This window comes from Haliotis cracherodii, unplaced genomic scaffold, assembly GCF_022045235.1.
Source record: "Haliotis cracherodii isolate W230 unplaced genomic scaffold, xgHalCrac1.p SCAF_1, whole genome shotgun sequence".
Classification (NCBI taxonomy): domain Eukaryota; kingdom Metazoa; phylum Mollusca; class Gastropoda; order Lepetellida; family Haliotidae; genus Haliotis; species Haliotis cracherodii.
In genome coordinates, this window is record NW_027266264.1 from 3,269,566 (window position 1) to 3,297,348 (window position 27,783).

A 27,783-nucleotide genomic window follows, 5' to 3' on the forward strand; every position below is an offset into this window, starting at 1 on the left:
GATTATTTGTGAAGGGATAGAGCCCAGATTATCTGTGAAGGGATAGAGCCCAGAGTATCTGTGAAGGGATTGAGCCCAGACTATCTGTGAAGGGATAGAGCCCAGATTATCTGTGAAGGGATAGAGCCCAGATTATCTGTGAAGGGATAGAGCCCAGATTATACCATTCATTGCCATGACTACCACATCTACTCAAGGTATGTAGTTAGTTTATGACAGAGGTCATTCCTGGTGCACATTGTGACATGATCATCTCCCAGCATGTCACCACGGGCAGCACTCCGACATGGCACTCTGAGGCAGCACTCTGATGCGGCACTCTGAGGCAGCACTCCCGACGCGGCACTCTGAGGCAGCACTCCGACGCCGCACTCTGAGGCAGCACTCTGATGCGGCATCCGACACGGCACTCTGAGGCGGCACTCCAACACGGCACTCTGAGGCAGCACTCCGACGCGGCACTCTGAGGCAGCGCTCTGATGCGGCACTCTGAGGCAGCACTCCCGACGCGGCACTCTGAGGCAGCACTCCGACGCCGCACTCTGAGGCAGCACTCTGATGTGGCATCCGACACGGCACTCTGAGGCGGCACTCCAACACGGCACTCTGAGGCAGCACTCCGACGCCGCACTCTGATGCGGCACTCTGAGGCAGCACTCCCGACGCGGCACTCTGAGGCAGCACTCCGACGCCGCACTCTGAGGCAGCACTCTGATGCGGCATCCGACACGGCACTCTGAGGCGGCACTCCAACACGGCACTCTGAGGCAGCACTCCGACGCCGCACTCTGAGGCAGCACTCCGACGCCGCACTCTGAGGCGGCACTCCAACACGGCACTCTGAGGCAGCACTCCGACGCCGCACTCTGAGGCGGCACTCCAACACTGCACTCTGAGGCAGCACTCTGATGCGGCACTCTGAGGCGGCACTCAAACACGGCACTCTGAGGCAGCACTCCGATGCGGCATCCAACACGGCACTCTGAGGCAGCACTCCGACGCTGCACTCTGAGGCAGCACTCTGATGCGGCATCCGACACGGCACTCTGAGGCTGCACTCCGATGCGGCACTCCAACAAGGCACTCTGAGGCAGAGCTCCGACGCGGCACTCTGAGGCAGCACTCAGACGCCCCACTCTGAGGCAGCACTCCGACACCGCACTCTGAGGCAGCACTCAGACGCCCCACTCTGAGGCAGCACTCAGACGCCCCACTCTGAGGCAGCACTCAGACGCCCCACTCTGAAGCAGCACTCTGACTCAGCACTCTGAGGCGGCACTCTTAGGCAGCACTCTGAGGCGGCACTCCGAAGCAACTCTCCGAGGCAGCACTCCGGGGTGGCAGTATGTGAGCTGTCTTGTTTCCTATTGTACAGAGTACAGGTAGAATTAAGGTCAAAACATGCTGTGAAAATGAGGTGGATTTGCTTTTGTTCTTGGTGAAATGTTTTGAGGTCATGGGAGTGTATATGAAGGGGTTGTTCACATGGTGTTGTACACGGTCACAATGCTTTTCCTGCACAAAATGCTCAAGTGGCATTCAGTTTGTGCCTGTTGACATTCGTGTGGGGATTTAGTTTTTCATTTCTACAAGTTTAGATATGTATCAGCGAGTATCGCGGAAATCTGGATTGCACACTTAGCTTGCAAAGAGATTCTCGGTATAATTTATCATGGTTGACAAGCTTTGATCCAGATGAAACAATTTGCATATACTCTACTCTACTGCAATTGAACTCAGTGGGAGTGACGTTTATATACAAGTGCAGAAATACTGCCTGGAACATAGCATGGAAAGTGAGTGAGTGAGTGGATGGATGGGTGGGCTTTGAGTGAGTGAGTGAATGGGTGAGTGGGTTGGGTGGGCTTTGAGTGAACGAGTGAGAGTGGGTTAGTGGTTGGGTGGGCTTTGAGTGAGTGAGTGGGAGTGGGTCAGTGGTTGGGTGGGCTTTGAGTGAGTGAGTGAGAGTGGGTCAGTGGTTGGGTGGGCTTTGAGTTAGTGAGAGTGGGTGGGTGGTTTGGCTTTGAGTGCATGAGTGAATGCGAGTGGGTAAGTGGTTGGGTGGGCTTTGAGTGAGTGAGTGAGTGAGTGAGAGTGTGTAAGTGGTTGGGTGGGCTTTGAGTGAGTGAGTTAGTGAGTGATAGTGGGTAAGTGGTTGGGTGGGCTTTGAGTGAGTGAGGGTGGGTGAGTGATGGGATTTTGAGTGATGCTGATGCTCCCATTACCCCTACACACCACTCCTGTATTCCTGTACTTACTATGTAACTACTGCACACATGTCATAGCATTGTTTGTTAAGGGTCAGCGGCCGCACTGTGGGACACTGACTGGTCACAGTTACATGCTGGTCAGATGAGGGAGGGTGTGGTCAGATGATGGAGGGTGTGGTCAGATGAGGGAAGGTGTCAGATGATGGAGGGTGTCAGATGATGGAGGGTGTGGTCAGATGATGGAAGGTGTCAGATGATGGAGGGTGTGGTCAGATGATGGAGGGTGTCAGATGATGGAGGGTGTGGTCAGATGATGGAGGGTGTTGTCAGATGATGGAAGGTGTCAGATGATGGAGGGTGTGGTCAGATGATGGAGGGTGTGGTAAGATGATGGAGGGTGTGGTCAGATGACGGAGGGTGTCAGATGATGGAGGGTGTGGTCAGATGATGGAGGGTGTGGTCAGATGAGGGAGGGTGTGGTCAGATGAGGGAGGGTGTGGTAAGATGATGGAAGGCGTCAGATGATGGAGGGTGTGGTCTGATGATGGAGGGTGTTGTCAGATGATGGAAGGCGTCAGATGATGGAGGGTGTGGTCAGATGATGGAGGGTGTGGTCAGATGATGGAGGGTGTGGTCAGATGAGGGAGGGTGTGGTAAGATGAGGGAAGGTGTGGTCAGATAAGAATAAAGACACTCTGTGGTAACAATTAACTGGTTGTTAGTGTTGTCAATAAGTCGTTCACATTGCACATACTTCTCTGTATGTTTCTAAAGTTAGTGTTTCTTTTGGTGGTGAGTATATATGCAGTTAACATAGGGTTGGACTGATGTACAAAGATAACAGGTATTAACGTAATACAATCATTTATGTTCTATATATCTTTATAATAACAAGAAACTTGGCCTGACCTTAGTTTTTCTTTACAACTGAGGCCATGACACTGACACTATCACCTGTAAATGTATGTAAATGTTATCACATAGACGTCGTATAAATCAAGTCGACAACATTTCCAGTCAGACTTACCAAACTCTTAATAAATTGATCATAAGTGTTCATGAGTTTGCCTAGTGAGACTAACACGCTTAGGAACTGACATGGCTAAACAGTAAATAATAGCTTTAGTCTGGGCCAAGCCAAGACAGATTACAGGTAGAATAAATACCTGAGCCCACATCTAAGGTGAAGCTAAGAGGTATATCCCTTGACCAACGGCCTTCTGTCCTGTCAGACCCACATTGTTAATGGCCGCAACTAAAGGGCACCTGTTGCAATTATTGCAATTACTGTCAACTAGGTGCACTGGATATTAATTATATGACCATGAATACTTAGTTACTTAAACGCAGAAATGGCATTAATGCTTTGATTTTTTTTTTTATTTAGAAATTTAGTTGAACCAGGCTGTAGAAGTTGAACAACCTCTGTTATCCCTTAATTTGAGAAGTTAGTTTAACAGGCTGTAGAAGTTGAATTACCTTTGTTATCCCTGAATTTGAGAAGTTAGTTAAATCAACCATGCTGTAAAAGTTTTTGGATGCAGAGGTCCTTAATTATCCTATAATAGTCTGCCCAAACTTGCCAATCTTTTATACCTTTACATTCCTTTACATGTATGTGTGAAGGTCTCAACCGGGATCAGGATATGCTCACCTTCTCACAAACACCGAACATCATAACTGTTTGATAGTGCTTCATTAACACGTGCCAATGATACAGTCAGAAGCATACATGGACTCTGCCTTAGTTAACATTTCTTATGATTATCAAAAGGATTTGTTTCTTTTATTTATAGATTCATTTATGATCTGCATAGCATATGGACTATCAGTAGCTTAGTTTACTGAAATGATACAAAACTCACTGAATAGGAAGAATGACCACCTTTTGCTTTTATGCTGACTGATTGCATGGATGTCATTATCTTGAAAGAAACACAAGCAGAACCATGCAGACTCTTCATGTCCTGGGACCACATTCACAAAGTGGTTGTAGGGCGAAGCATTATTCTGGCATAGCTCTCATACTTTAATATGTCGGCTCACCATAACAGCACTATGATTTCTTTGTTAACTTGTTCCTGGTATTGCCAAGAATCTCCATTTGTTTAATAAGAAGTCTGTGATTCCTTCTGGACAAATAGCTACCTGTAGCATACCTGATCCCTCATAGCTTTACACAGCTTTGTAGCTCATCGACAGCCCCTTTCAGGTAGACCAGCAGAACCCTTGTTTTCTCCTGTTAACACCTTTAGCCCCACCTAAACCCTATAAGACAGCCCCTTTAACCCCCAGACAGACTGTCTGCTCGGGCGAGTTGTCCTAGAACTCTCCCAGCGTGCCCACCCTCACAGCCGGACAGTGGGCTTTCAGTGTCCCATTGCACAATGTTACGTAGCTGGTGGACATACAGAGGCCGATCTGGTGTCTGTACAAGCATGGTATTAGATAGATCAATCGCCACGTATTTGCCCACATACGGAGGTCCGACGCCTCCAACTAGTGGCCATTTTACCATTGTTGACTCTCTTCATCTTCAGACCCTTCAACAAAATCGCCTTGGGTAATCCCTAGGTATACATGACCACAAGGGTCGTGGTCCCAGGTGGTGGACACCAACAGCCTGGAAGTTTCAGCAGGACATGCGGGCATTATCAGAATTGACCATCTCATAGAATATTACTAAAGAAAGACTCGTCATATCAGATTTAAAATATGTCTGAAAAAGCAGGCAGTCTTGAGATGGGATTTAGTCATGTTTAAGTTTGATTTGAATAGGGGAAAAGTGTTTGGCGGTTGGCTGTGTTGTGAACTCAGATGGTAATGGTAAAGGACTTACACCAACATTTGGGAAGATAGATGGTAGATGTCATTGGTATGTGACCTCGTTGGTTTACCTGACCATGAAGACAGTGATCTGCACACTCCTAGACATGGAGTCAGGTCAGTGTTGTTGTGTTGATTGGAAGCCTGCTTCACCTGATGGCATCACAGTAATCACAAGTCAGTGTTACAGAATCGGAGTGTATTTGTTGTTGAATGCTGCACTCAGCAATAATCCAGTATGACGGAATCCTGTAAATAATCTGGACCAGACAGTCAAGTGACTGATATTATGAGCACCAATCCAATCCACTGGAGCGGGGTTACACACCATTAGCCAACTGACCACCGAAAAGTCAACTCTTAGGACCAAGAAAGTTTGATTGGACCAATCCTAGCCTGGAATCCCCACAGGTCCCCAGTTTAGTCGCATCTTACGACTAGCAACAGGGTACAGGGAATCATTCTTACGACTAGCAACAGGGTACAGGGAATCATTCTTACGACTAGCAACGGGGTACAGGGAATCATTCTTACGACTAGCAACGGGGTACAGGGAATCATTCTTACGACTAGCAACGGGGTACAGGGAATCATTCTTACGACTAGCAATGGGGTACAGGGAATCATTCTTACGACTAGCAACGGGGTACAGGGAATCATTCTTACGACTAGCAACGGGGTACAGGGAATCATTCTTACGACTAGCAACGGGGTACAGGGAATCATTCTTACGACTAGCAACAGGGTACAGGGAATCATTCTTACGACTAGCAACGGGGTACAGGGAATCATTCTTACGACTAGCAACGGGGTACAGGGAATCATTCTTACGACTAGCAACGGGGTACAGGGAATCATTCTTATGACTAGCAACGGGGTACAGGGAATCATTCTTACGACTAGCAACGGGGTACAGGGAATCATTCTTATGACTAGCAACGGGGTACAGGGAATCATTCTTACGACTAGCAACGGGGTACAGGGAATCATTCTTACGACTAGCAACGGGGTACAGGGAATCATTCTTACGACTAGCAACAGGGTACAGGGAATCATTCTTACGACTAGCAACGGGGTACAGGGAATCATTCTTACGACTAGCAACGGGGTACAGGGAATCATTCTTACGATTAGCAACGGGGTACAGGGAATCATTCTTACGACCAGCAATGAAGTACTGGGCACACATTCTGCCCCAGGTTCCCATGAGCTGACCAGCAATAGAGTACTAGGGACACATTGTATCCTGGGTGTCCACAGGGCTGACCAGCAATAGAGTACTAGGGACACATTGTATCCTGGGTGTCCACAGGGCTGACCAGCAATAGAGTACTAGGGACACATTGTATCCTGGGTGTCCACGGGGCTGACCAGCAATAGAGTACTGGGGACACATTGTATCCTGGGTGTCCACAGGGCTGACCAGCAATAGAGTACTAGGGACACATTGTATCCTGGGTGTCCACGGGGCTGACCAGCAATAGAGTACTGGGGACACATTGTATCCTGGGTGTCCACAGGGCTGACCAGCAATAGAGTACTGGGGACACATTGTATCCTGGGTGTCCACAGGGCTGACCAGCAATAGAGTACTGGGGACACATTGTATCCTGGGTGTCCACAGGGCTGACCAGCAATAGAGTACGGGGGACACATTGTATCCTGGGTGCCCACAAATCTGACCAGCAATAGTGTACTGGGGACATATTGTATCCTGTGTGCCCACAAGGCTGACCAGCAATAGAGTACTGGGGACATATTGTATCCTGTGTGCCCACAAATCTGACCAGCAATAGAGTACTAGGGACATATTGTATCCTGTGTGCCCACAAGGCTGACCAGCAATAGAGTACTGGGGACATATTGTATCCTGTGTGCCCACAAATCTGACCAGCAATAGAGTACTAGGGACACATTGTATCCTGTGTGCCCACAAATCTGACCAGCAATAGAGTACTGGGGACATATTGTATCCTGTGTGCCCACAAGGCTGACCAGCAATAGAGTACTGGGGACATATTGTATCCTGTGTGCCCACAAATCTGACCAGCAATAGAGTACTAGGGACATATTGTATCCTGGGTGTCCACAGGGCTGACCAGCAATAGAGTACTAGGGACACATTATATCCTGGGTGTCCACAGGGCTGACAAGCAATAGAGTACTGGGGACACATTGTATCTTGGGTGTCCACAAGGCTGACCAGCAATAGAGTACTAGGGACACATTGTATCCTGGGTGCCCACAGGGCTGACCAGCAATAGAGTACTGGGGACACATTGTATCCTGGGTGTCCACAGGGCTGACCAGCAATAGAGTACTAGGGACACATTGTATCCTGGGTGTCCACAGGGCTGACCAGCAATAGAGTACTGGGGACACATTGTATCCTGGGTGTCCACAGGGCTGACCAGCAATAGAGTACTGGGGACACATTGTATCCTGGGTGTCCACAGGGCTGACCAGCAATAGAGTACGGGGGACACATTGTATCCTGGGTGTCCACAGGGCTGACCAGCAATAGAGTACGGGGGACACATTGTATCCTGGGTGTCCACAGGGCTGACCAGCAATAGAGTACGGGGGACACATTGTATCCTGGGTGTCCACAGGGCTGACCAGCAATAGAGTACTAGGGACACATTGTATCCTGGGTGCCCACAGGGCTGACCAGCAATAGAGTACTAGGGACACATTGTATCCTGGGTGCCCACAGGGCTGACCAGCAATAGAGTACTAGGGACACATTGTATCCTGGGTGCCCACAAGGCTGACCAGCAATAGAGTACTGGGGACACATTGTATCCTGGGTGTCCACAGGGCTGACCAGCAATAGAGTACTAGGGACACATTGTATCCTGGGTGCCCACAGGGCTGACCAGCAATAGAGTACTAGGGACACATTGTATCCTGGGTGCCCACAAGGCTGACCAGCGATGGGGTACTGGGCACACATTCTGCCCCAGGTCCCCATGAGCTGACCAGCAATAGAGTACTCGGGACACATTCTACCCCAGGTCCCCATGAGCTGACCAGAAATGGGGTGGGTGCTGGGGACTCATTCTGTCCCAGATTCAAATTGGGTATGAGTAGTAACATTAAGGATTGGTTCACCAGAAGGGTCCAGGCCCTAGCGGTGAAAGGGTAATCAGGAAGAAGGCCCAAGGGATGGTACTGAAGTTACAAGCTGGATTGGTTTGAGTGGTAACATTGACTCCTGTGTGTCCTCTGTGGGTTTCCGAGGTCAGATTATTAGCTCATGCTTGTAATAAAAAGCAACTTAATGGGTGATTGGGTGGTCAGGTTTTGTCTCTTGGCTCATGGTGTGACATCATACATTAATGGGATATTGATCATGGCGTCGACCACTGGTTTGCCTGGCAAGACTTCATTATTTACAGGCTGCCATGATATAGCTTAATATGGCTGACTGTTGGTCGATGAGCAATACAATTAAACATTAGGAATCATGAACACCCCTCACAAATGCTTGACCATCTTTTCAGAAGTAGGTAAGTGTTAAGTCTACTCACAATGGTGTCGGATGCTAGTCCCTACTTTGACTTGTATCACATGCTCCCAGGTTTTGTCAGGTGAACATTTGACTTGCCTTTGCATGTGTTTGTGATGGTGCCACCGATGGGGCAGAATACTCTCACTTTTTCGCCAACACCTGGTATCATAATTACTTCATACTGATTCATGAACATATGCTGATATTGTCAGAATCAGACTCTACTTTTAGGGGAGATTTGCTTTGGGTTTTGTTTCTTGTATTTTCTTGCATGTCACAAAGTCACGCTCAAATTTTCATTGTTTAAATGATAATGTCCTGCAGAAAAATGAATAATTTCAACAAGTAACAAGCATAGAGCTGGAGGTGTAAGCCCGCCCTTGTTTAATTAGATGATGATCAATGCGAACATGATCTCAAAGACGCCAACATCACCGTCTTCCCATCTCAGCTAGTGTCCTCTGGTTTCTTTGCACCAGCAGTAACCTGTCTATCTTGAGATCACCACCAGTAGTGTGTAATAATATAACACACGCCAGTGCAAATATCTGTATTTTCATTTCATGTTATCAGAAGTTCTCTTGAATTAAACCAAGTACATCTAAGAAGGCGTATGGAGACATGTTGCTATGTAAAGATACAAATCTCATCACAAAAGAAGCAGCACAGTTGATGGGTGTGAGGTGCTCCTGTTTCAACAGTAGTCAGAATCAGACCTTGGCGCAGCCAGGCAATATTTTCATTGACAGAACATTGCAATTTTTTTCCTGCACGTATCTCATTAGAGAAACATGATAGCATCATATTATCGTGATTTGCAACCTCTCTCTTTTATCGTTTGTCATTAATTGTATTTTGGAAATGTCACAGACAGAGAATCTTACATATTACATTTGTAAAGCTGAAAAAATAAGGCACCAAATAAACGTTTACTTTTACTGTTTATCTTTATTCATCTTAACGTAAAATTGTTATTTAAACATGGATGTCACGTTTATTTGTTGGGATTGTTGAAGCCAGTGGTCACATGTCACTTCCCATCCCTGGTGTGGTGCAAGTGGTGATGGGTTTCATCCACAGCGAGCAGTGACACCTATTCTTAGGCAAGTGTCTTGCTGGGTGGGACCAAATAAATTATTAAAATGATATCTATGAATATGTGGAAATTGATATTCCAATTTATCCTGTAATAGGTGTTAGTGATGAATTTATGTCACCTGTGAATATTTTAATCTTATTTGATGAATGATAACAAAATGTCAGTTTCCCAAAACGTGTGTTTTTATGATAAAAATCAGATAATAAATTAAAGGGTTGTTCCAGCTTTTTTGATATTATATGATGAACAGATAGAATTTTGAGCTGTTAAATAATACATGAATGTATTAATTGTTTAGAAGACAAAAGATTTGAAAAGCAAAGCCTCAAAGTATAACATTTATAGATGAAATCAATGATTAGATATGACTTGGAAAATGGATGTCAGGGACAAAACATGTACAGCGATATGAGGCAGTTGCAGGAGTTGTAGTTCATCTTTAAAGATGGCTAAATGCATGAGGTTTAAATGATACCCTGGTGGTAAGAGATATTATTTTTGTCATGAATTATCAGAACAACCATGTTTGTTCAGAAGAACAATAGTATTTGTTTACTTTTCTGTTTAGGGTAATTAAGATTAGTGTGTGGTGTAATTAAGTCTTGAATAAGCGTGTAAATCTTTGTTTATACGTACAGAATATATATATTTTGCGGCCCACCATGTGACGTGTGCACACCAATCACATTGAGGTGTGTCCCAACAAGCCCTGCACACTCCACCACAAATATCTCGTACTTCAAACAGACACACAATCACTGACTAAACGTAGTTTATCACGTAATGTTGGCCCGCCATTGACTTTCAATTGGCCTGTGGTTTGTATTTAATGAAGCCTCTGCAACATTCTCGCAAGTCGGCACAGTTTTTTGTTTGGTCAATTGGTAGAGGGACAGAGTTGTGTTTTCTGCCTCATGAGACCTGCAAAACTGGCAAGTTTTGGTGTTTCTGTCGAGAGCTATTTCAGGGAGATTATCCGGTATGCTGTGCTGGAATTAATCAGGTCATCTGTTTCATCAACATATGCAGCCACCTGTCTAAGCATTTTATGTTGGAAGCAAAAATGTGTTTAAAGTCAAATTCCAGCACACATGGGAATGCATAAATTTACATTATCAAAAGTTTTCTTTGGTTAAATTTGGCAAAAGTTGGAATCTGCCTCAACATCATTGAATGCTGAGTGGGTGGAAACAGTACACAGAGATTGTTTGATATTATTCTGTCATTGCTGTCTCTGTCATCTGTTGTCTCAGACATGAGTGGTCTCTGTCATCTGTTGTCTCAGACATCTTTTGTCTCAGACATGAGTGGTCTCTGACATCGGTGGTCTTGGACATGAGTTGTCTCTGTCATGAGTGGTCTCTGACATCAGTTGACTCTGACATCGGTGGTCTCGGACATCTGTTGTCTCTGATATCGGTGGTCTCGGACATCTGTTGTCTCAGACATGAGTTGTCTCTGACATCGGTGGTCTCGGACATCTTTTGTCTCAGACATGAGTGGTCTCTGACATCGGTGGTCTTGGACATGAGTTGTCTCTGTCATGAGTGGTCTCGGACATCTGTTGTCTCTGTCATCTGTTGTCTCAGACATGAGTGGTCTCTGACATTGGTGGTCTTGGACATGAGTTGTCTCTGACATGAGTTGTCTCTGACATCAGTGGTCTCGGATATCTGTTGTCTCTGACATCAGTTGTCTCCGACATCGGTGGTCTCTGACATCAGTTGTCTCTGACATCGGTGGTCTCGGACATCTGTTGTCTCTGTCATCTGTTGTCTTGGACATGAATTGTCTCTGACATCAGTGGTCTCTGTCATCTGTTGTCTCGGACATGAGTTGTCTCTATCAGTTGTCTCTGACATGACTTGTCTCTAACATGACTTGTTTCTGACATGTCTCGGACATGAATTGTCTCTGTCTCTGACATCAGTTATCTCTGTCATCGGTTGTCTCTGTGAACTGTCTGTTGTCTATCATAGGTTGTGTCTATCATTAGTTGTGTCTATTATCTGTTGTCTCTCATTAATTGTGTCTATCACTGGTTGTGTCTCTCATTGATTGTGTATCTCATTGTTTGTGTCTATCATTGGTTGTGTCACTCATTGGATGTTTCTCATTGGTTGTCTCTCATTGGTGGTGTCTGTTATAAGCTGTGTCTATCATTGGTTGTGACTATTTTTATCTCTCATTGGTGGTGTCTGTTATAAGCTGTGTCTATCATTGGTTGTGTCTATTATTTGTTGTCTCTCATTGGTTGTGTCTGTTATCTGTTGTCTCTCATTGGTTGTGTCTGTTATCTGTTGTCTCTCATTGGTTGTGTCTCTCATTGGTTGTGTCCATCATAGGTGTTGTCTCTCATTGGTTGTGTCTACCATCAGTTGTGTCTATCATAAGGATACATAATTAGTTGATGTTATCACTCATTTCCTCTGCACGGGGTATCTCAGTCTGGTTGTGTGGTGACTGTGGGTGTGTCGTCCAGCCTCACACAACAAGCCCGTGAAGTCCCCTGCCCGCTAGCCAGACTTCCCTAATATTGTGTAAATACCCGTTCTGCCATAAATCAATACAAATTTCATGGTTAATATAGCTGGTTTTGAGATAGAGTATGTGTCAGGGATCTGACACAATCACAATCTTATTAAAACAGAATTAATCAGCATCACTACACGATAAGAACAGTCAAGAAAGATTTATTGTCACTTTCCTGCGTAGACTGGTCAAATAAGGAATGCGAGACACAGCAATGTCCAAGTTTTACGTAATATCATTGGTTCTCACACATGCATTAATAAACAGCCACCTGTTAATCACATGTTCCTTTTTTAGAAAATCGTCAACGTTCCAATAGGTATAATTTGAAAAAGTAAAATTTTATCTTTTAAAATGTTAAGACTCTTAACTCTTATTATCTTAACTGGAATACTTTAATTATTGATAATTTTGATCCAGACGAGTGCCAGTTTTTTAGTTCTTTGAAATATGTGTTATACTAGTGATCTGGGAGTCATTTCAAATCAAGTTGTCCATTCAACATCAAGGTTAATGTTTCTTGATCAAACTTAATAAAATAATTCATGAGGTGCTCATACAGAGGGATAAAAATATATCAGTTGTCAACTTCTTCTTAAGTGTACATATCTTTCGTGTATTATTGCCATACTAATCATCAACAGACAGATTAACGAGCTTAAGTACTTCATGATTAGTCTATCACATCCAAGAGAAGTGTGTGATTGGGTATGGACATGATAGGGTATCACTTCGCCAGCAAGACAGTAGCAACATCAATGTTTACATGCATATATCCAAGTGACCAATCACATCCAAGAGTATTGTGAACCTATTTGTAATCAATCACATTAAAATTGCCAGTCTCCGAGCGTGGTTGGCTGCTCAAGCATACAGATGTGGTGGGGGTTTATAGCATGTGACAGGAGTACAGCCCTGTCTTACAGCCGCTGTTGACACAGTGGGCCACCTTAGGGGCCTGGCTAGAGAACTAGCTTGCCTAACCTGTATCTGACTGGCTTGCTGCTGGCTGTGGGCTGTTGGTGACGGCGGACAGTTTACTACACTCTAGCGCTCTTAACGGGGCTGTCCAAATGGCCATCTTAACAGCCCTAGCTGTCCTCTTAATTTTGGTGAGTTTTTTATGCATTTTTTTTCACATCATATATGTTTTATGTCTTCTTTAAGTTATCCTTTGTCATTCCTTAACTGAAAATGCAAGTTTAAGATTTAATGAAGTATTTCCTTCTAATTTATAACATATTTTTTTTTTACTTTTTAAAAAAATTGTTGATCCATTCTGTATTGGAAATACAGGAAATGCATACTAGAAAATTTACCTTATCAAGTATAGATTAGCACATATATTATCAAACATACATTTGAAAGAAATGTTTAGTAAAATAATGCACTGTGACTGTTTTACATGTATGTTATATATCATTGAGTAGGAATTTGTGTGTTTTACAAGTGCGGTCCTGATCTGTCGAAGGTGTCATTGATGACAATCATAAACGAATTAAGGATGCTATGTCAGATGTCATGCTTATTCTAACGATGTAATACCTGGGTTTTCTTACAATGAAACAAAGCATTAGAGTTGTAACTGACCTCATTTTCAGCTCTCCTAAACACATATTTATCAGGCTGGAGTCATATTTGACTTAAGGGTTCCCTTCTCTTTGATGTTACCTGGCCTAAATAGCCAAACATTCAACACCGCGATGCTTGCCTCTTGAACACCCTCACTGCTCTAACGTGGAAGTAATGGCTAGCCGAGAAAACAATAAAGCAGATTATCTATTAATTCTGTATATTTTCAGCAAATATTTTTTTTATATTTGTGTATTTGTATTTCAGTTAACACATATTTATCATATTGTTTCATAAACATTTGCAAACTCTGTTGTTGTAATGTTTTTTAAGCGGGGTGACTTTTTAAAGATTCCTGTCATGTACTAGTATGAGACTCAGATATAATGTTAATTTCCTGAAATTCCAATTTGGTAAGTTTAAACTTTGTATTTAGATCTACTTAGAAATCAAGGTTGAAACTGATTGAAAGACGTATTGTGAGACTATACGATACTCTTCACAGCTCTTATAAGTATTCATCACCACAATTGTTTCCCTTTCACCATTATTGTCATTACTAATGTTTCATGAATGCACCAGGTCCATTGGAACCTTGCATACAGGAAGTGTAGTGGAATATATGCATCTTGTGTCATGCATACAGGAAGTGTAGTGGAATAAATGCATCTTGTGTTGTGCATACAGTGTAGTGTGGAATAACTGCATCTTGTGTCATGTATACAGGAAGTGTAGTGGGATAAATGCATCTTGTGTCATCATACAGGAAGTGTAGTGGAATAAATGCATCTTGTGTTGTGCATACAGGAAGTGTAGTGGAATATATGCATCTTGTGTCATGCATACAGGAAGTGTAGTGGAATAAATGCATCTTGTGTTGTGCATACAGTGTAGTGTGGAATAACTGCATCTTGTGTCATGTATACAGGAAGTGTAGTGGAATAAATGCATCTTGTGTCATCATACAGGAAGTGTAGTGGAATAAATGCATCTTGTGTTGTGCATACAGGAAGTGTAGTGGAATATATGCATCTTGTGTCATGCATACAGGAAGTGTAGTGGAATAAATGCATCTTGTGTCATCATACAGGAAGTGTAGTGGAATAAATGCATCTTGTGTCATGCATGTAGTAAGTGTAGGGAAATAACTGCATCTTGTGTTGTGCATACAGGAAGTGTAGTGGAATAAATGCATCTTGTGTCATCATACAGGAAGTGTAGTGGAATAAATGCATCTTGTGTTGTGCATACAGGAAGTGTAGTGGAATATATGCATCTTGTGTCATGCATACAGGAAGTGTAGTGGAATAAATGCATCTTGTGTTGTGCATACAGTGTAGTGTGGAATAAATGCATCTTGTGTCATCATACAGGAAGTGTAGTGGGATAAGTGCATCTTGTGTCATGCATGTAGTAAGTGTAGTAAAATAACTGCATTTTGTGTTATGCATACAGACAATGTAGTGGAATAAATGCATCTTGTGTTGTGCATACAGGAAGTGTAGTGAAATAACTGCATCTTGTGTCATGCATACAGGAAGTGTAGTGGAATAAATGCATCTTGTGTCATCATACAGGAAGTGTAGTGGGATAAATGCATCTTGTGTCATGCATGTAGTAAGTGTAGTGAAATAACTGCATCTTGTGTTGTGCATACAGGAAGTGTAGTGGAATAAATGCATCTTGTGAAACACAGCAGGAACAATTGCTTACAACAGGATTCCTGTATTCTGGCAGTCCAGCCAGGTGATACTGGGGTGTTGTGTAGTACAAGTGTGCACTGTCAGGTTGTATCTGTTTCAAGTAGGTGTTGTATGCTAGTTGCCGGATGTGCTGTGTAGGACTCTAGTCTCAAGTTGATCACCTGATCTTACTCAAGTGAATGTTTATTTGCTTTGAGTGTAATGTACGAGCACTCTTGTCAATTCAGGAGAAAATCCATATTTCCTGTGTTTGTTTGCGAACAAGAAGTAATTCATTAAATGCTATTTGAGTTGAGATATTACTTCATTTTGTCAACATTTTTTTGTTTTATATCTTTTTGAATTCACTTCTATATCGTGAAATATTGGTCAAGAGGACTGAGCCCTGTAAGAAAGGGTGACTGTCTTTCTAGTGCCCATATAATGCATAATAAATAATAATATAGTTCTAGTGCATTTATAACATTGTAAAGAAGGATGACTGTCTTTCTAGTGCCTATATCGTTCTAGTGCATTTATAACATTGTAAGGAAGGATGACTGTCTTTCTAGTGCCCATATAGTTCTAGTGCATTTATAACATTGTAAGGAAGGATGACTGTCTTTCTAGTGCCTATATAGTTCTAGTGCATTTATAACATTGTAAGGAAGGATGACTGTCTTTCTAGTGCCCATATAGTTCTAGTGCATTTATAACATTGTAAGGAAGGATGACTGTCTTTCTAGTGCCTATATAGTTCTAGTGCATTTATAACATTGTAAGGAAGGATGACTGTCTTTCTAGTGCCTTACTCAGATGTAATTACAGAAACCTCATAGTGTTTCTACATTAGTGCATTTATAACACTGTAATCCCTGTTATAAATGTTATTCAGTGTATGTTATATTTCTAATAAGGCTCTCATGGGTTCTCATGGAAAGGGGGGGGGGGGGGGGGGGGGCTAGTCGTCTAAGGTGCCGCGATTCGCTGTGCAGAGTTGCATCCCTTGGGCACGCCAGAAACCTATTGTCATGGGTTTCGAATCCCAGTTCACCCCTATTATGTTTCTAGGTTTGTCAGCACCGTACCCATGCTCGTGGGTTTCACCGAAGTGGTAAACGTCTGAGACCTGCATCACTTTGGGCTTTCCTCCCACATTAAGCTGACTGGAATACTGTTAAAAGCGGCGTTAAACCCAACTCACTCACTCATGGAATGGGTGCGTGAGTGAATGTTGTTTTACACCACAATGTTGTTTTATACACACTATTCTGGAACCCTTGATGGTCGTGTGACAGGTCCCCTGGACCTCTTGATTGTCACAGTGTGTGTGTGAGTGTGCATCAATCCAACATGGTTCATTACTCCATTACTGGTTTGTCCTGTCCAGATTTAATTACTTGCAAGCCAGTATTCTATAGCTGTACAAGCTAAGATGTCATAACACGTAGTGTTATAACACTCATTCTCTGACTCAATGCAGCCAATTTCCAACCCCCTTATGTGCGTTAATAAGGTTATGTTTTTGTGCATTTCTAGAATGCCTTGTAGTTTCTGCCCCAGGTTTGTCTATTACCGCCAGTCAAGTGCAGGTACTGCTGTGACCTGCAGATGAACGTAATTCTTGAAGAAACATTTTACTTGGCATCAGTCATTGGTTTCTTCTGTCAGAATGTCCATTCACATTTATTTTACAGTATTTGCTCAGATAAGCCAATTCATCGGTTTCCAGACCCAAATATTTTATTTGGACCTTGTCCAAAGATAAGTTAAGGAATTTTATTTGCAGAAATGTGGTCTAATTCCTACTGATTGTGTGCTGTACAAGCTAGAGCATGTACAAGGAAACTTGTTGTTCATAGGAAAGATTCATTGCCTGGAACAATTTGATTTGAAGATTTTGTATCTTACCGCATTTTCTGACATCAGACATATTTCCTGCGACAATTCTGACACTGATCTATGGATATGTTTGGTTTTAGTAACACTTTGTATTGACACATTGATGTTACTGAGATGTTGTACTGACACACTATACTGATATGTTGTACAATATTGAAGGGGCGGTCAGGTAGCCTAGTGGTTAAAGCGTTCGCTCATCACCCGAAGACCCGTGTTCGATTCTCGACATGGGTACAATGTGTGACACCCATTTCTGTTGTCCCCCACCGTGATATTGCTTGAATACTGCTAAAAGCTGCATAAAGCCATACTCACTCACTCACTACAATATTGAAAACATAAAAAGGTCATGATACTTGCAAGAGGATTCACACGTTGTTGTGTAAAAAAAACAACACTCAAAGCAACACATGCTCTGGTTCTAAAAAGTTGATGACTTACACAACAAAGAAATCCCTGATGAGTCACCCAGTGACAGAGTTGAAAACACACCTGTAGTTCTGGGGGAAGTTTGTTTAACTTTTGTGACACTTTCAACAACAAGTTGAAGAATACTGGGTCCATGTCCAAGCCCTATCTTTGACAACAATACACGCCTGTTCTCAGCCAGGAGAACTATCCTAGGATTTGTACTGGCGATTGCATGTTAATGACTTGATATGACAAACCTAACATTGTACAGGCTGGATATGTCATAGTACATGATAAATCAGGTGGAGGACTGTTTTGCCAGGCTGATATAGACTCGATCGCTTTGCACAATAGTGTATTTGCTATCTACAACAATGGCTTGCTGTTGCTCCATAACCACAGAGTTATTCTTTGGATGAGGGGGGACAGGAGGATACACTCAACAAATTGAAATCCCTTTGTGAAAGTAGGCTTCGATCTTGTACACTGTTTGGTTATGTTTGAATTAGTTAGTTTTGTGCCAGTTGTTGGTCATCTTGGATTTATTTAGTGAAATATTTAGTTCTTAATTTTCATAAACGTTTCCGCCCTTGTGTTTGGTGGTGTAGGGTCAGGCTTTTCAAAGTTGTCTGCCCTTGAACAATGTATAATTCAATATTTCATTATCTCTAACTTATTAAGAAAAGGAATATGTGAAGAAAGATGTTGTGCAGTCTCTTTAGTGTGTTGCCATTAGTTTCCGAAGTGAGCACCTGAAATTCATACTGTATTTTCTTGAGTATAGTGCGTACCCCCCTCTAGCGGATTCAGTATTTGGGGGAAAAAAATAACATAACATGCGCAGAAAAAATTTACACCTTCAGCGAATTCCAGTACACGAACAGGTGATAAGAAACTTGGTCAGTACAAATTTATAATTTGAGATAAAAAATCACCAGACATGTTGATTTACCATTTAAATTGGTTTTTTTTGTTCTGCTAACCATTGTTTTACATCCATGGATTAAGATACCCTTGTGTATTTTCTCATAAACTAAGCCGGAAACAGCATGTTTTCTTGGAATCTACCGGTGATTGGGTCAAGACACACCCAATGATATAGCTTTACAGGATTTTAATGCAAGGATCGGCAAAAATTGTAAAACCACACCTTGTGTCAACATCCATGCTTGGATTATCCCAAAAACGTATATGCATTGTACAGCTGAAACATAACCTTTTGAAAAATACAAGTTGCATATGTTTTAACAAAGAGTTCAAATGTAATGCATATATGTAGTTCTTGCAACTGTGGACATGCAACACTATTCTATCAGAGTGTAGACACATCATGACATGACTCAAGATGTGATGTTGATGACGTCATTCTTACAGCATATTTCCAAGCAAATCCTATTCGTTTGATATCTAGCATGTCTAAGGTTTCAATTTTATCAAAGTCACAATACAAACATCCATATGGAAGTCATAGATGAAAAATGATGTTGGCAAAAAGATGGTAGCGGTTCTAAAAAGTAAGAAGTTGATTTGTTGTGGATTCAAACTTTTCTTACAGTACATCAAATAATGCAAAACAATTCTGGTATTATATATTGTAAGGTGTGACAACCAGTTGAACATGTCCATTCTTGGTGTCCCTCACAGTCCATGACACAGCTGGATTAGTGATTGAAGCAGCATAAAGCACTCACTCATATGTCCTGGGCTGGCACTGTGAGCAGTGACATAACTGAGTGAGTGAGTGAGTGAGTTGGGTTTAACGCCGCTTTTAACATTATTCCAGTTATATCGCGGCGTGTCAGCTTAATGTGGGAGGAAAGCCCGAAGTGATGCAGGTCTCAGACGTTTACCACTTCGGTGAAACCCACGAGCACGGGTATGGTGCTGACAAACCTAGAAACATAATCGGGGTGAACCTGGATTCGAACCCACAATCATAGGTTTCTGGCGTGCCCAAGGGACGCAACTCTGCACAGCGAATCGCGGCGCCTTAGACGACTGGGCCACCCGTGCCCCCTGACATAACTGAGGCTAACAAGCAGTGTCAGAAACTCAGCAGAGTAAACTAAGAGCCTTAAGTGCCAGCACATTCCAAAAACTGTAGGCCCAGTGGAAATACTGTAGGCCCGGTGGAAATACTGTAGGCCCAGTGGAAATACTGTAGGCCCAAACATATCAGCTGAAGCACTACTCTTGCTATATAAGTTACAAAACACAACCGATCAACCAGAAGCTTGGACTGCTGTGACTCCGAGTTCCCAGAGATGTGATGGTGATAGATTAAGTTTTCATTTATCAGGAAATTATCAGCTTGTAAAACATCTTTGTGACACCATGTCATACACCATATGAGAGGTCTTATCCCACTGTTTATAAGTATGAAAGTTATGTTTATCCCATACTTAAGTAATGCTAAATAAAAACTTGGTTAAATAAACTGCAGGCCGTAAGGGCCTGATGAAATGAAAAACTATCAGCCCAAGAACAAATCTGTCGGCCTCGGGCCTACGGGCTGATGTCTATTTCGAACGCTGCCTACAAGCTGAAGCTTCAACAGTGCAAATGTTGCCAGTCAACAAACAGGTGACATGACAAACCTACTTTGCTGACTTAAGAGTAACAGGATGCTATGATATAAACAACATGCATCCATAATACATGTCAGATTCCTGAAGCCAGGGTTGAGATCAACACAGGCTGTTAACAGTGTATAATGTACCTCATTGATTATACACTGTCTACAGCCAAGACATTGTCTACAAACTCACATAACAACCCCTTTCATGCACATTGTCCTTGGGACAGTATCATATTCCTGACGTGAGTATTCTGACCATTCCTGAAGTGTCATTTCACTAATCCTGATCCTAGTTGTTGATTATATCTTGTCATACGCTGCACGATACAAGGGAGTGACCCTAAATACTGGCCGCTCAGTGAATATGTGTAGTCACAAGTACATATCATTATGTTTGTTATTGTGTTAGGAGAAAAAAACCACGTAAATACTGTATTCAGGACACATATCCACTTGCAATGGGAGAGATTTTCCACTTGCTGGAGAGGAGCTTGTCAACTTTGTATCTACTTCTGCAAGGAGATATTTTCAATATTATATCTATTTGCTTGGGGATATATTGTATCTATTGTTGTAATTGGCAACACTGTATCTTTTTGTATGAGTACAATGACTGAGATCACTGTTGTTTTAAGCTAACAATTAACCAGATTTCTTAGGTAACGTTTCCCTTACAGGAGAGAGAGAGAGAGAGAGAGAGAGAGAGAGAGAGAGAGAGAGAGAGAATATGCCTGAGATCACTGTTGTTTTAAGCTCACTTTAAATGCAAATTAATTAATCAGATTTCTTAGGTAACGTTTCCCTTACAGGGGAATAATTACAAGAGTTTGAAATCTTACACAAGTGTTATTTGTGAGATGTTTGGTGTTTTAGAAGGTTTATTTGCAAACACGAGGCAGGGAGCACGCTGATGCCTAGTAATTAGTACTCAAGAAACACATGTGTCTACACCAAAGCTTTAAGGGATTTTCACTATTTGTTCATGAGTGTACTCAACAAATTAGCTCACACATAAGTTTTTTAACATTCGTGAAAATAAACAAACACTTCAGGTGCAGTCTCTTCAGCCAATCGCAGTAGGCTAGAAATTGTTGTTATTTCTTTCAATTATTACCACCTGATTAAGGGAGAATGTGTAGAATTAGATACACATTTTTGACAAGATGACTTTGTGTTATTTTGTAAAAAGTAAGATATATAATTACTCTGTATTATTCAGTGAATGTGGTTTTACATATACACTCTGGTAAACGTCTTTGAGATTTTGGAAATGTTGATGTGACTTGGTTCACTTCCTACAGTGAAGCAGAATGATGTGACAGACGAGGAAACCGGTAGCTACCTGGATATTTACTCAAGTGGTATCTGCTCAGGAATTATTTCCTTGCAGTGTCTCCGGCAGCCACATCTCCTTGCAATATTTGATGGGGGAGTTTGAGTTGGCTGTTCTCTGGTGTTGTCTATATATTGTTATACAGGTGTTGGGTGGCCCACTGGGCCATGTGTTTCCTAGTGACACAAACGTGTTCAGTTTTACGTTGTGCCCTCAGCAGCCTCATGAGAGGAGAGCTTTGATATGTCATATTGGTGGGGGATATGAGTATTTTGAGAGATTTTGTGTTAAAAAGGTTGTTGATATTAAAATAAATTGAAAATATCAAAATAACAATACACAACACAAGCAAATGTTGTTTACATGATGTTATCTGATCGTCACAATTGTATCTTTCTTCTCCATGTTTACCACACAAGGAATGTGAAACAGAATCTTTTTTAATCATATTTAGAATGCCTTTTAGTTTTGTGAGATGGAGGTCTGATAGTTCATCATTTGGGTCGGAGTTTTGGAGGTCATCTCATTGCTTTCTAAATTCCATTCTGTTGGCCCCCTTCCCCCCCCTTCGGTGACTGTGACATAGTGGACAGTGACATGATGGGACAGCCTGGCCCTGACTGCCGGCCTGTGTCGAGTTGACCGACAGGTGCTACTGCCTCGTGGTCCTGGAGGAACAGGTTTAATCCTCCAGATACTTTGGTGTCCTCTTGGACAGAACGTGATACATCTACACGTGGGACGATAGATTCGCGTGTTGTGACCACCGGGCAGGGTGGGATTTCTTCAAAGAATTTCTACTCCTGGAGATTAATTCTGTCTGATAGGTGATTTGATAACAGATGTTTGTTTAAGGAAATTCTTGGGAACAGCGTGTCAGTGGATTCTTGTTAATCCATTTGGTTTATCAGAGACTGCATGGGTTTCATATTATCATGGTTTAAACTGAAAAGAAAAAGAAATGTGGACATTTTCTGTTGGCAATAACTAAATGTAATCAAAGGGACATTAACTAACCATGATTCAATGAACCAAAAATGTTTTCATCCACAAATTTGTTTTTTAACCAGAAATGTGTTGATCCAGACAAAGTTGCTAGGATTAATACCATCCAGATAAACAGGGTTTCACTGTATATAGAAATGATTAGGTATATGAAAACCTGGGACTAATTAAATAAAATTAGGAAATGCATTTTTTCAGTGTTATTTTACTCTCAGTAGTGTTATTAGCTCTACAACTGACATTCACATACTGAATTAACACTGACATTCACCCACTGAATTAACATTGACATTCACACACTGAATTAACACTGACATTCACACACTGAATTAGCACTGACATTCACACCCTGAATTAACACTGACATTCACACACTGAATTAACACTGATATTCACATACTGAATTAACACTGACATTCACATACTGAATTAACACTGACATTCACACACTGAATTAACACTGACATTCACACACTGATTTAACACTGACATTCACACACTGAATTAACATTGACATTCACACACTGAATTAACACTGACATTCACACACTGAATTAACACTGACATTCACACACTGAATTAACACTGACATTCACACACTGAATTAACATTGACATTCACACACTGAATTAACACTGACATTCACACACTGAATTAACATTGACATTCACACACTGAATTAACACTGACATTCACACACTGAATTAACATTGACATTCACACACTGAATTAACATTAACATTCACACACTGAATTAACACTGACATTCACACACTGAATTAACACTGACATATGACTGATGATGTCCTGATGTTACAAAGGTTATGGCACCATGAAGACCCGGGTAGAATAGGTCTTCAGCAACCCATGCTTGCCCTAAAAGGCGACTATGCTTGTCTTAAGAGGTTTGATCGGGTTGTCAGGCTTGCTGTTTTGGTTGATGCATGTCATCGTATCCCAATAACATGGATCGATGCTCATGATGTCAATCACTGGATTGTCTGGTCCAAACTTGCTTATGGACTGCCGTCATATAGCTGGAATATTGCTGAGTGCGGCATTAAACAACAAACAAACAAACAAACAGACAATGGTTGTGAGAACTGTCTGTTCTCTGTTTCAGGACATTGGGTGTGATGGCATCGCAGGGTCTGGATCCAGTGTGGACCAGTGTGGCATCTGCGGCGGTGACGGCAAGTCGTGCCAGATCATCTCCGGCATCTTCACACGACGACAGCTGGACAAGTATGGCTACAACGTCATCACCAAGATCCCATCCGGGGCCTGCAGTATCAACATCACTGAGCTGGCCAAGAGCCGGAATTACCTCGGTAAGGATTCTGCTTGACACAATACCTTGTATCTCCAAGCTAGATGATCGCCAATCATCCAATCATTTCACCTCCAGAGGACATCTGTGAATGTCGGTCCATGCAAAGAGTGAAATGGTACCTGATCTGTTCCTAAACATGGTGGTGACTCAGAAGTTAGGTGTTCAATTCTTCAAATTTATGGACAAATTGTCACAAGCAGCCTGTCCAAAGTACAGGTCAACAGCTTTTGTTTTAGAAGTGGTCGACAATTCTAGACAGTTGCACATTAAGTATGCTTTATAGTGTAGATAATCCCAGGGATGTATTGATACCTGCTCAGAGCCCAGCCCCAAGTGTGCAGCAAATGATAGGAAAAATTCCCAATTTGAATTTAAAATTTTAAAATTCCTCAAAATTTACAAAAATAGGAACTTAAAGAAAACTCAGATTTTGAACACTATCACAACTTTTTCAAAATTTGCCTGCCAAGGGCACTGGAACCCCTAATAATTCCCTGCATTCTCATGCAAGTGTTTGGTTACTGTTTGGAATCAGGAGGGGATCTTCTGATGACTTGTGTATGGACATCCAGAATCTCTCTACGTTAATATGTCCCTTGACCTCTTGAGGTTGGTTATTGTATGATCAGAATCACACACAGTTCTGTATTTTGTTTGTGTAAGATTACATCATGTTGAGGACTATTTGCTCATCAGCCTCATATCAAAAAGGGAGAAGCTGTTCACTATAACAGGTGACATTTTACTCAAGGATTAATACTTGTAATGGCTAAGGTTTATCTCTCTTACAGTTGATGGATATCGCGCCAGTTTGTAATGAATGGGTGGCAGGGCTGATCATAAGTAATGGTACATCGGTAGTTATTAGGCTTCATTAAGTATTGAATGTTGTACCTTTAGGTTTTAATAAATACCTGTAAACGGATAAGGATTGAGTACTTGCTTGAGATTTGAAAGGTCAGTTTTCCCCCTGATGATTTTTCCCGCCCTTGACATGGCCAAACATGATACAAACATGATACAAGTCAAGGATACAAACATGATACAAATCAAGGATACAAACATGATACAAATCAAGGATACAAACATGATACAAACAAGGATACAAACATACAAATCAAGGATACAAACAAGGATACAAACATGACACAAATCAAGGATACAAAAATGATACAACAAGGATACAAACATGATACAAATCAAGGATACAAACAAGATACAAATCAAGGATACAAACATGATACAAACATGATACAAATCAAGGATTCAAACATGATACAAACAAGGATACAAACATGATACAAATCAAGGATACAAACATGATACAAATCAAGGATACAAACATGATACAAACAAGGATACAAACATGATACAAATCAAGGATACAAACATGACACAAATCAAGGATACAAAAATGATACAACAAGGATACAAACATGATACAGATCAAGGATACAAACAAGGATACAAACAAGATACAAATCAAGGATACAAACATGATACAAATCAAGGATACAAACATGATACAAACAAGGATACAAACAAGAATACAAACATGACACAAATCAAGGATACAAAAATGATACAACAAGGATACAAACATGATACAAATCAAGGATACAAACAAGATACAAATCAAGGATACAAACACGATACAAACAAGGATACAAACATGATACAAATCAAGGATTCAAACATGATACAAACAAGGATACAAACATGATACAAATCAAGGATACAAACATGATACAAACAAGGATACAAACATGATACAAATCAAGGATACAAACATGACACAAATCAAGGATACAAAAATGATACAACAAGGATACAAATATGATACAAATAAAGGATACAAACAAGGATACAAACAAGATACAAATCAAGGATACAAACATGATACAAACAAGGATACAAACATGATACAAATCAAGGATTCAAACATGATACAAACATGACACAAACAAGGATACAAACATGATACAAACAAGGATACAAACAAGGATACAAACATGATACAAACAAGGATACAAACATGATACAAATCAAGGATTCAAACATAATACAAACAAGGATACAAACATGATACAAACAAGGATACAAACATGATACAAATCAAGGATACAAACATGATACAAATCAAGGATACAAACATGATACAACAATGATACAGCCAACAGCTGCAGTTGACAGGGTCGTTTTAGGTTTCAGTGATTAAGCAGAACTCTTTCTTTTGAAGTGTTTCAGATTGATGGTGCTTCTTGCACAACTAGAAACATGATTGAAACTTTATACAACTTGAATTGTCTAAAACACTGAGTCAGCTGTCCAGAAATCAAGCTGACATTCCTGTCGGGTGAAACCAGACATGTCACATGACAGGTGGGAATCAGAAAACACTTGACGAGCAAATGCTGGACATCAAAGGTCTACCTGTGTCAATACAGCGTTTACCAACATGTGCTAAACAGGTTTTACACCATCGAGAAACTTCATTCAATTAAATATCCCACATGATCCCTAGAATGTTCTCAATTAGATGTGGACAATTTGTACAACACTGTAGCTTTAGATTGGCTGGAGTGACATGACATGTTCTGGACCAGGAGAGTGCGGTTCGGGGAATACAAGTCTGCTTTCATTATCAAATATTAAGATTCGAGTAAATTCAGTTGCCCATAGTCAATTGAAGCAGCACAGGTAATTAACATTTCATATTTACTAAAAGAGTTGAAAATATTGATGATATCCTTCTCCCCAAGTGCAGGGAAACGGGATTGCTTGTCTTTGAAAGGCATTTAGAAGTGAGAGTGATAGAATGAGTTAAAATTTAACGTCACATTGGCAGTATTTCAGTCGAATAGTGATGATAGCAGAAGCTGAATGAATTGAACTTGAAGACAGGAAGCTTTAGTGTATCATGTTTCAAGGCTACTTCATCAGAAGGGGGCACGAAATAGCCGTGAATGTTGTTACAAATAATAAAGAACTTGTTATCTGTAGATGTGTCATGTCAGTGGTTAGTTCTTATCGGTCACCAAAAGCATTCTCCTTGTCATACATGATAAAACGATGGTCAAGGGATGACAGGAGACAGTATTGTTATCTACCCTGGTCACAGCACACATTCAGTGCAGTTAAATCCATCAGATATGCCACGCATTATATTTTTCCTCATCTTTGAATTTTTGATAAAATGTCATGATACGATATGAAAAATTCCCCAGGCAGCAGGAACATTGGGGGAAGTGAAGGGGAATATCACAGTGAACCAAACACCAGTCAAAGGATATCACCTGAACATGCACTGTGCCATAGATAGACCATGGGTATAGATAAGTATATATTTGTACTAAAACAAGAGCTCGGACTGCCATTCATATGACCTGGTTGTATAAGCAATGGATATAAACAAACTGTTAAAAATGGGATAAAATTTTCACACATGTATAATTCATACTGCCATACATTGCTCAGATGGCACACAAAAGACAATGGAATGAGGTGCTTCAAAGGCATGTTTTACTGAACAACACTTAATAGATGTTTATCTGCTGAAGTATTCTTTTGGAATCTTTTCACAAAGGCATAGCTCTTGCAGGTCTGAAATTAAAGGAACCTAGAGGCAGGGAGACTCATGTGGTGTCTGTAAACAATTAATTATTGTTCCATCTTTTGATGAAGGTATTCTTCAGACAAGCAGTGTCGGAAACATATGAAGGTATTCTTCCTCTGTTCAGACAATCAGTGTCGGCAACATGGATCAGACCTGTAGAAACTGTAGAC

The 27,783-nt window shown here is 41.5% G+C and overlaps 1 protein-coding gene across 4 annotated transcripts in view; it reads left to right on the forward strand.

Annotated features, from left to right (window-relative positions):
• Nucleotides 1–27,783, forward strand: part of LOC139471471 (ADAMTS-like protein 4) — a 257,840-nt gene that overhangs the window by 182,561 nt on the left and 47,496 nt on the right. For 3 of the 4 annotated variants that reach the window (XM_071253835.1, XM_071253838.1, XM_071253842.1), the window contains one exon: nt 23,788–23,995. In XM_071253835.1, the coding sequence (XP_071109936.1) occupies nt 23,788–23,995 (208 nt within the window). Of the gene's footprint in view, nt 1–13,220; nt 13,294–23,787; nt 23,996–27,783 lie in introns of those variants that run through there. The other variant, XM_071253850.1, reaches the window with a different exon arrangement.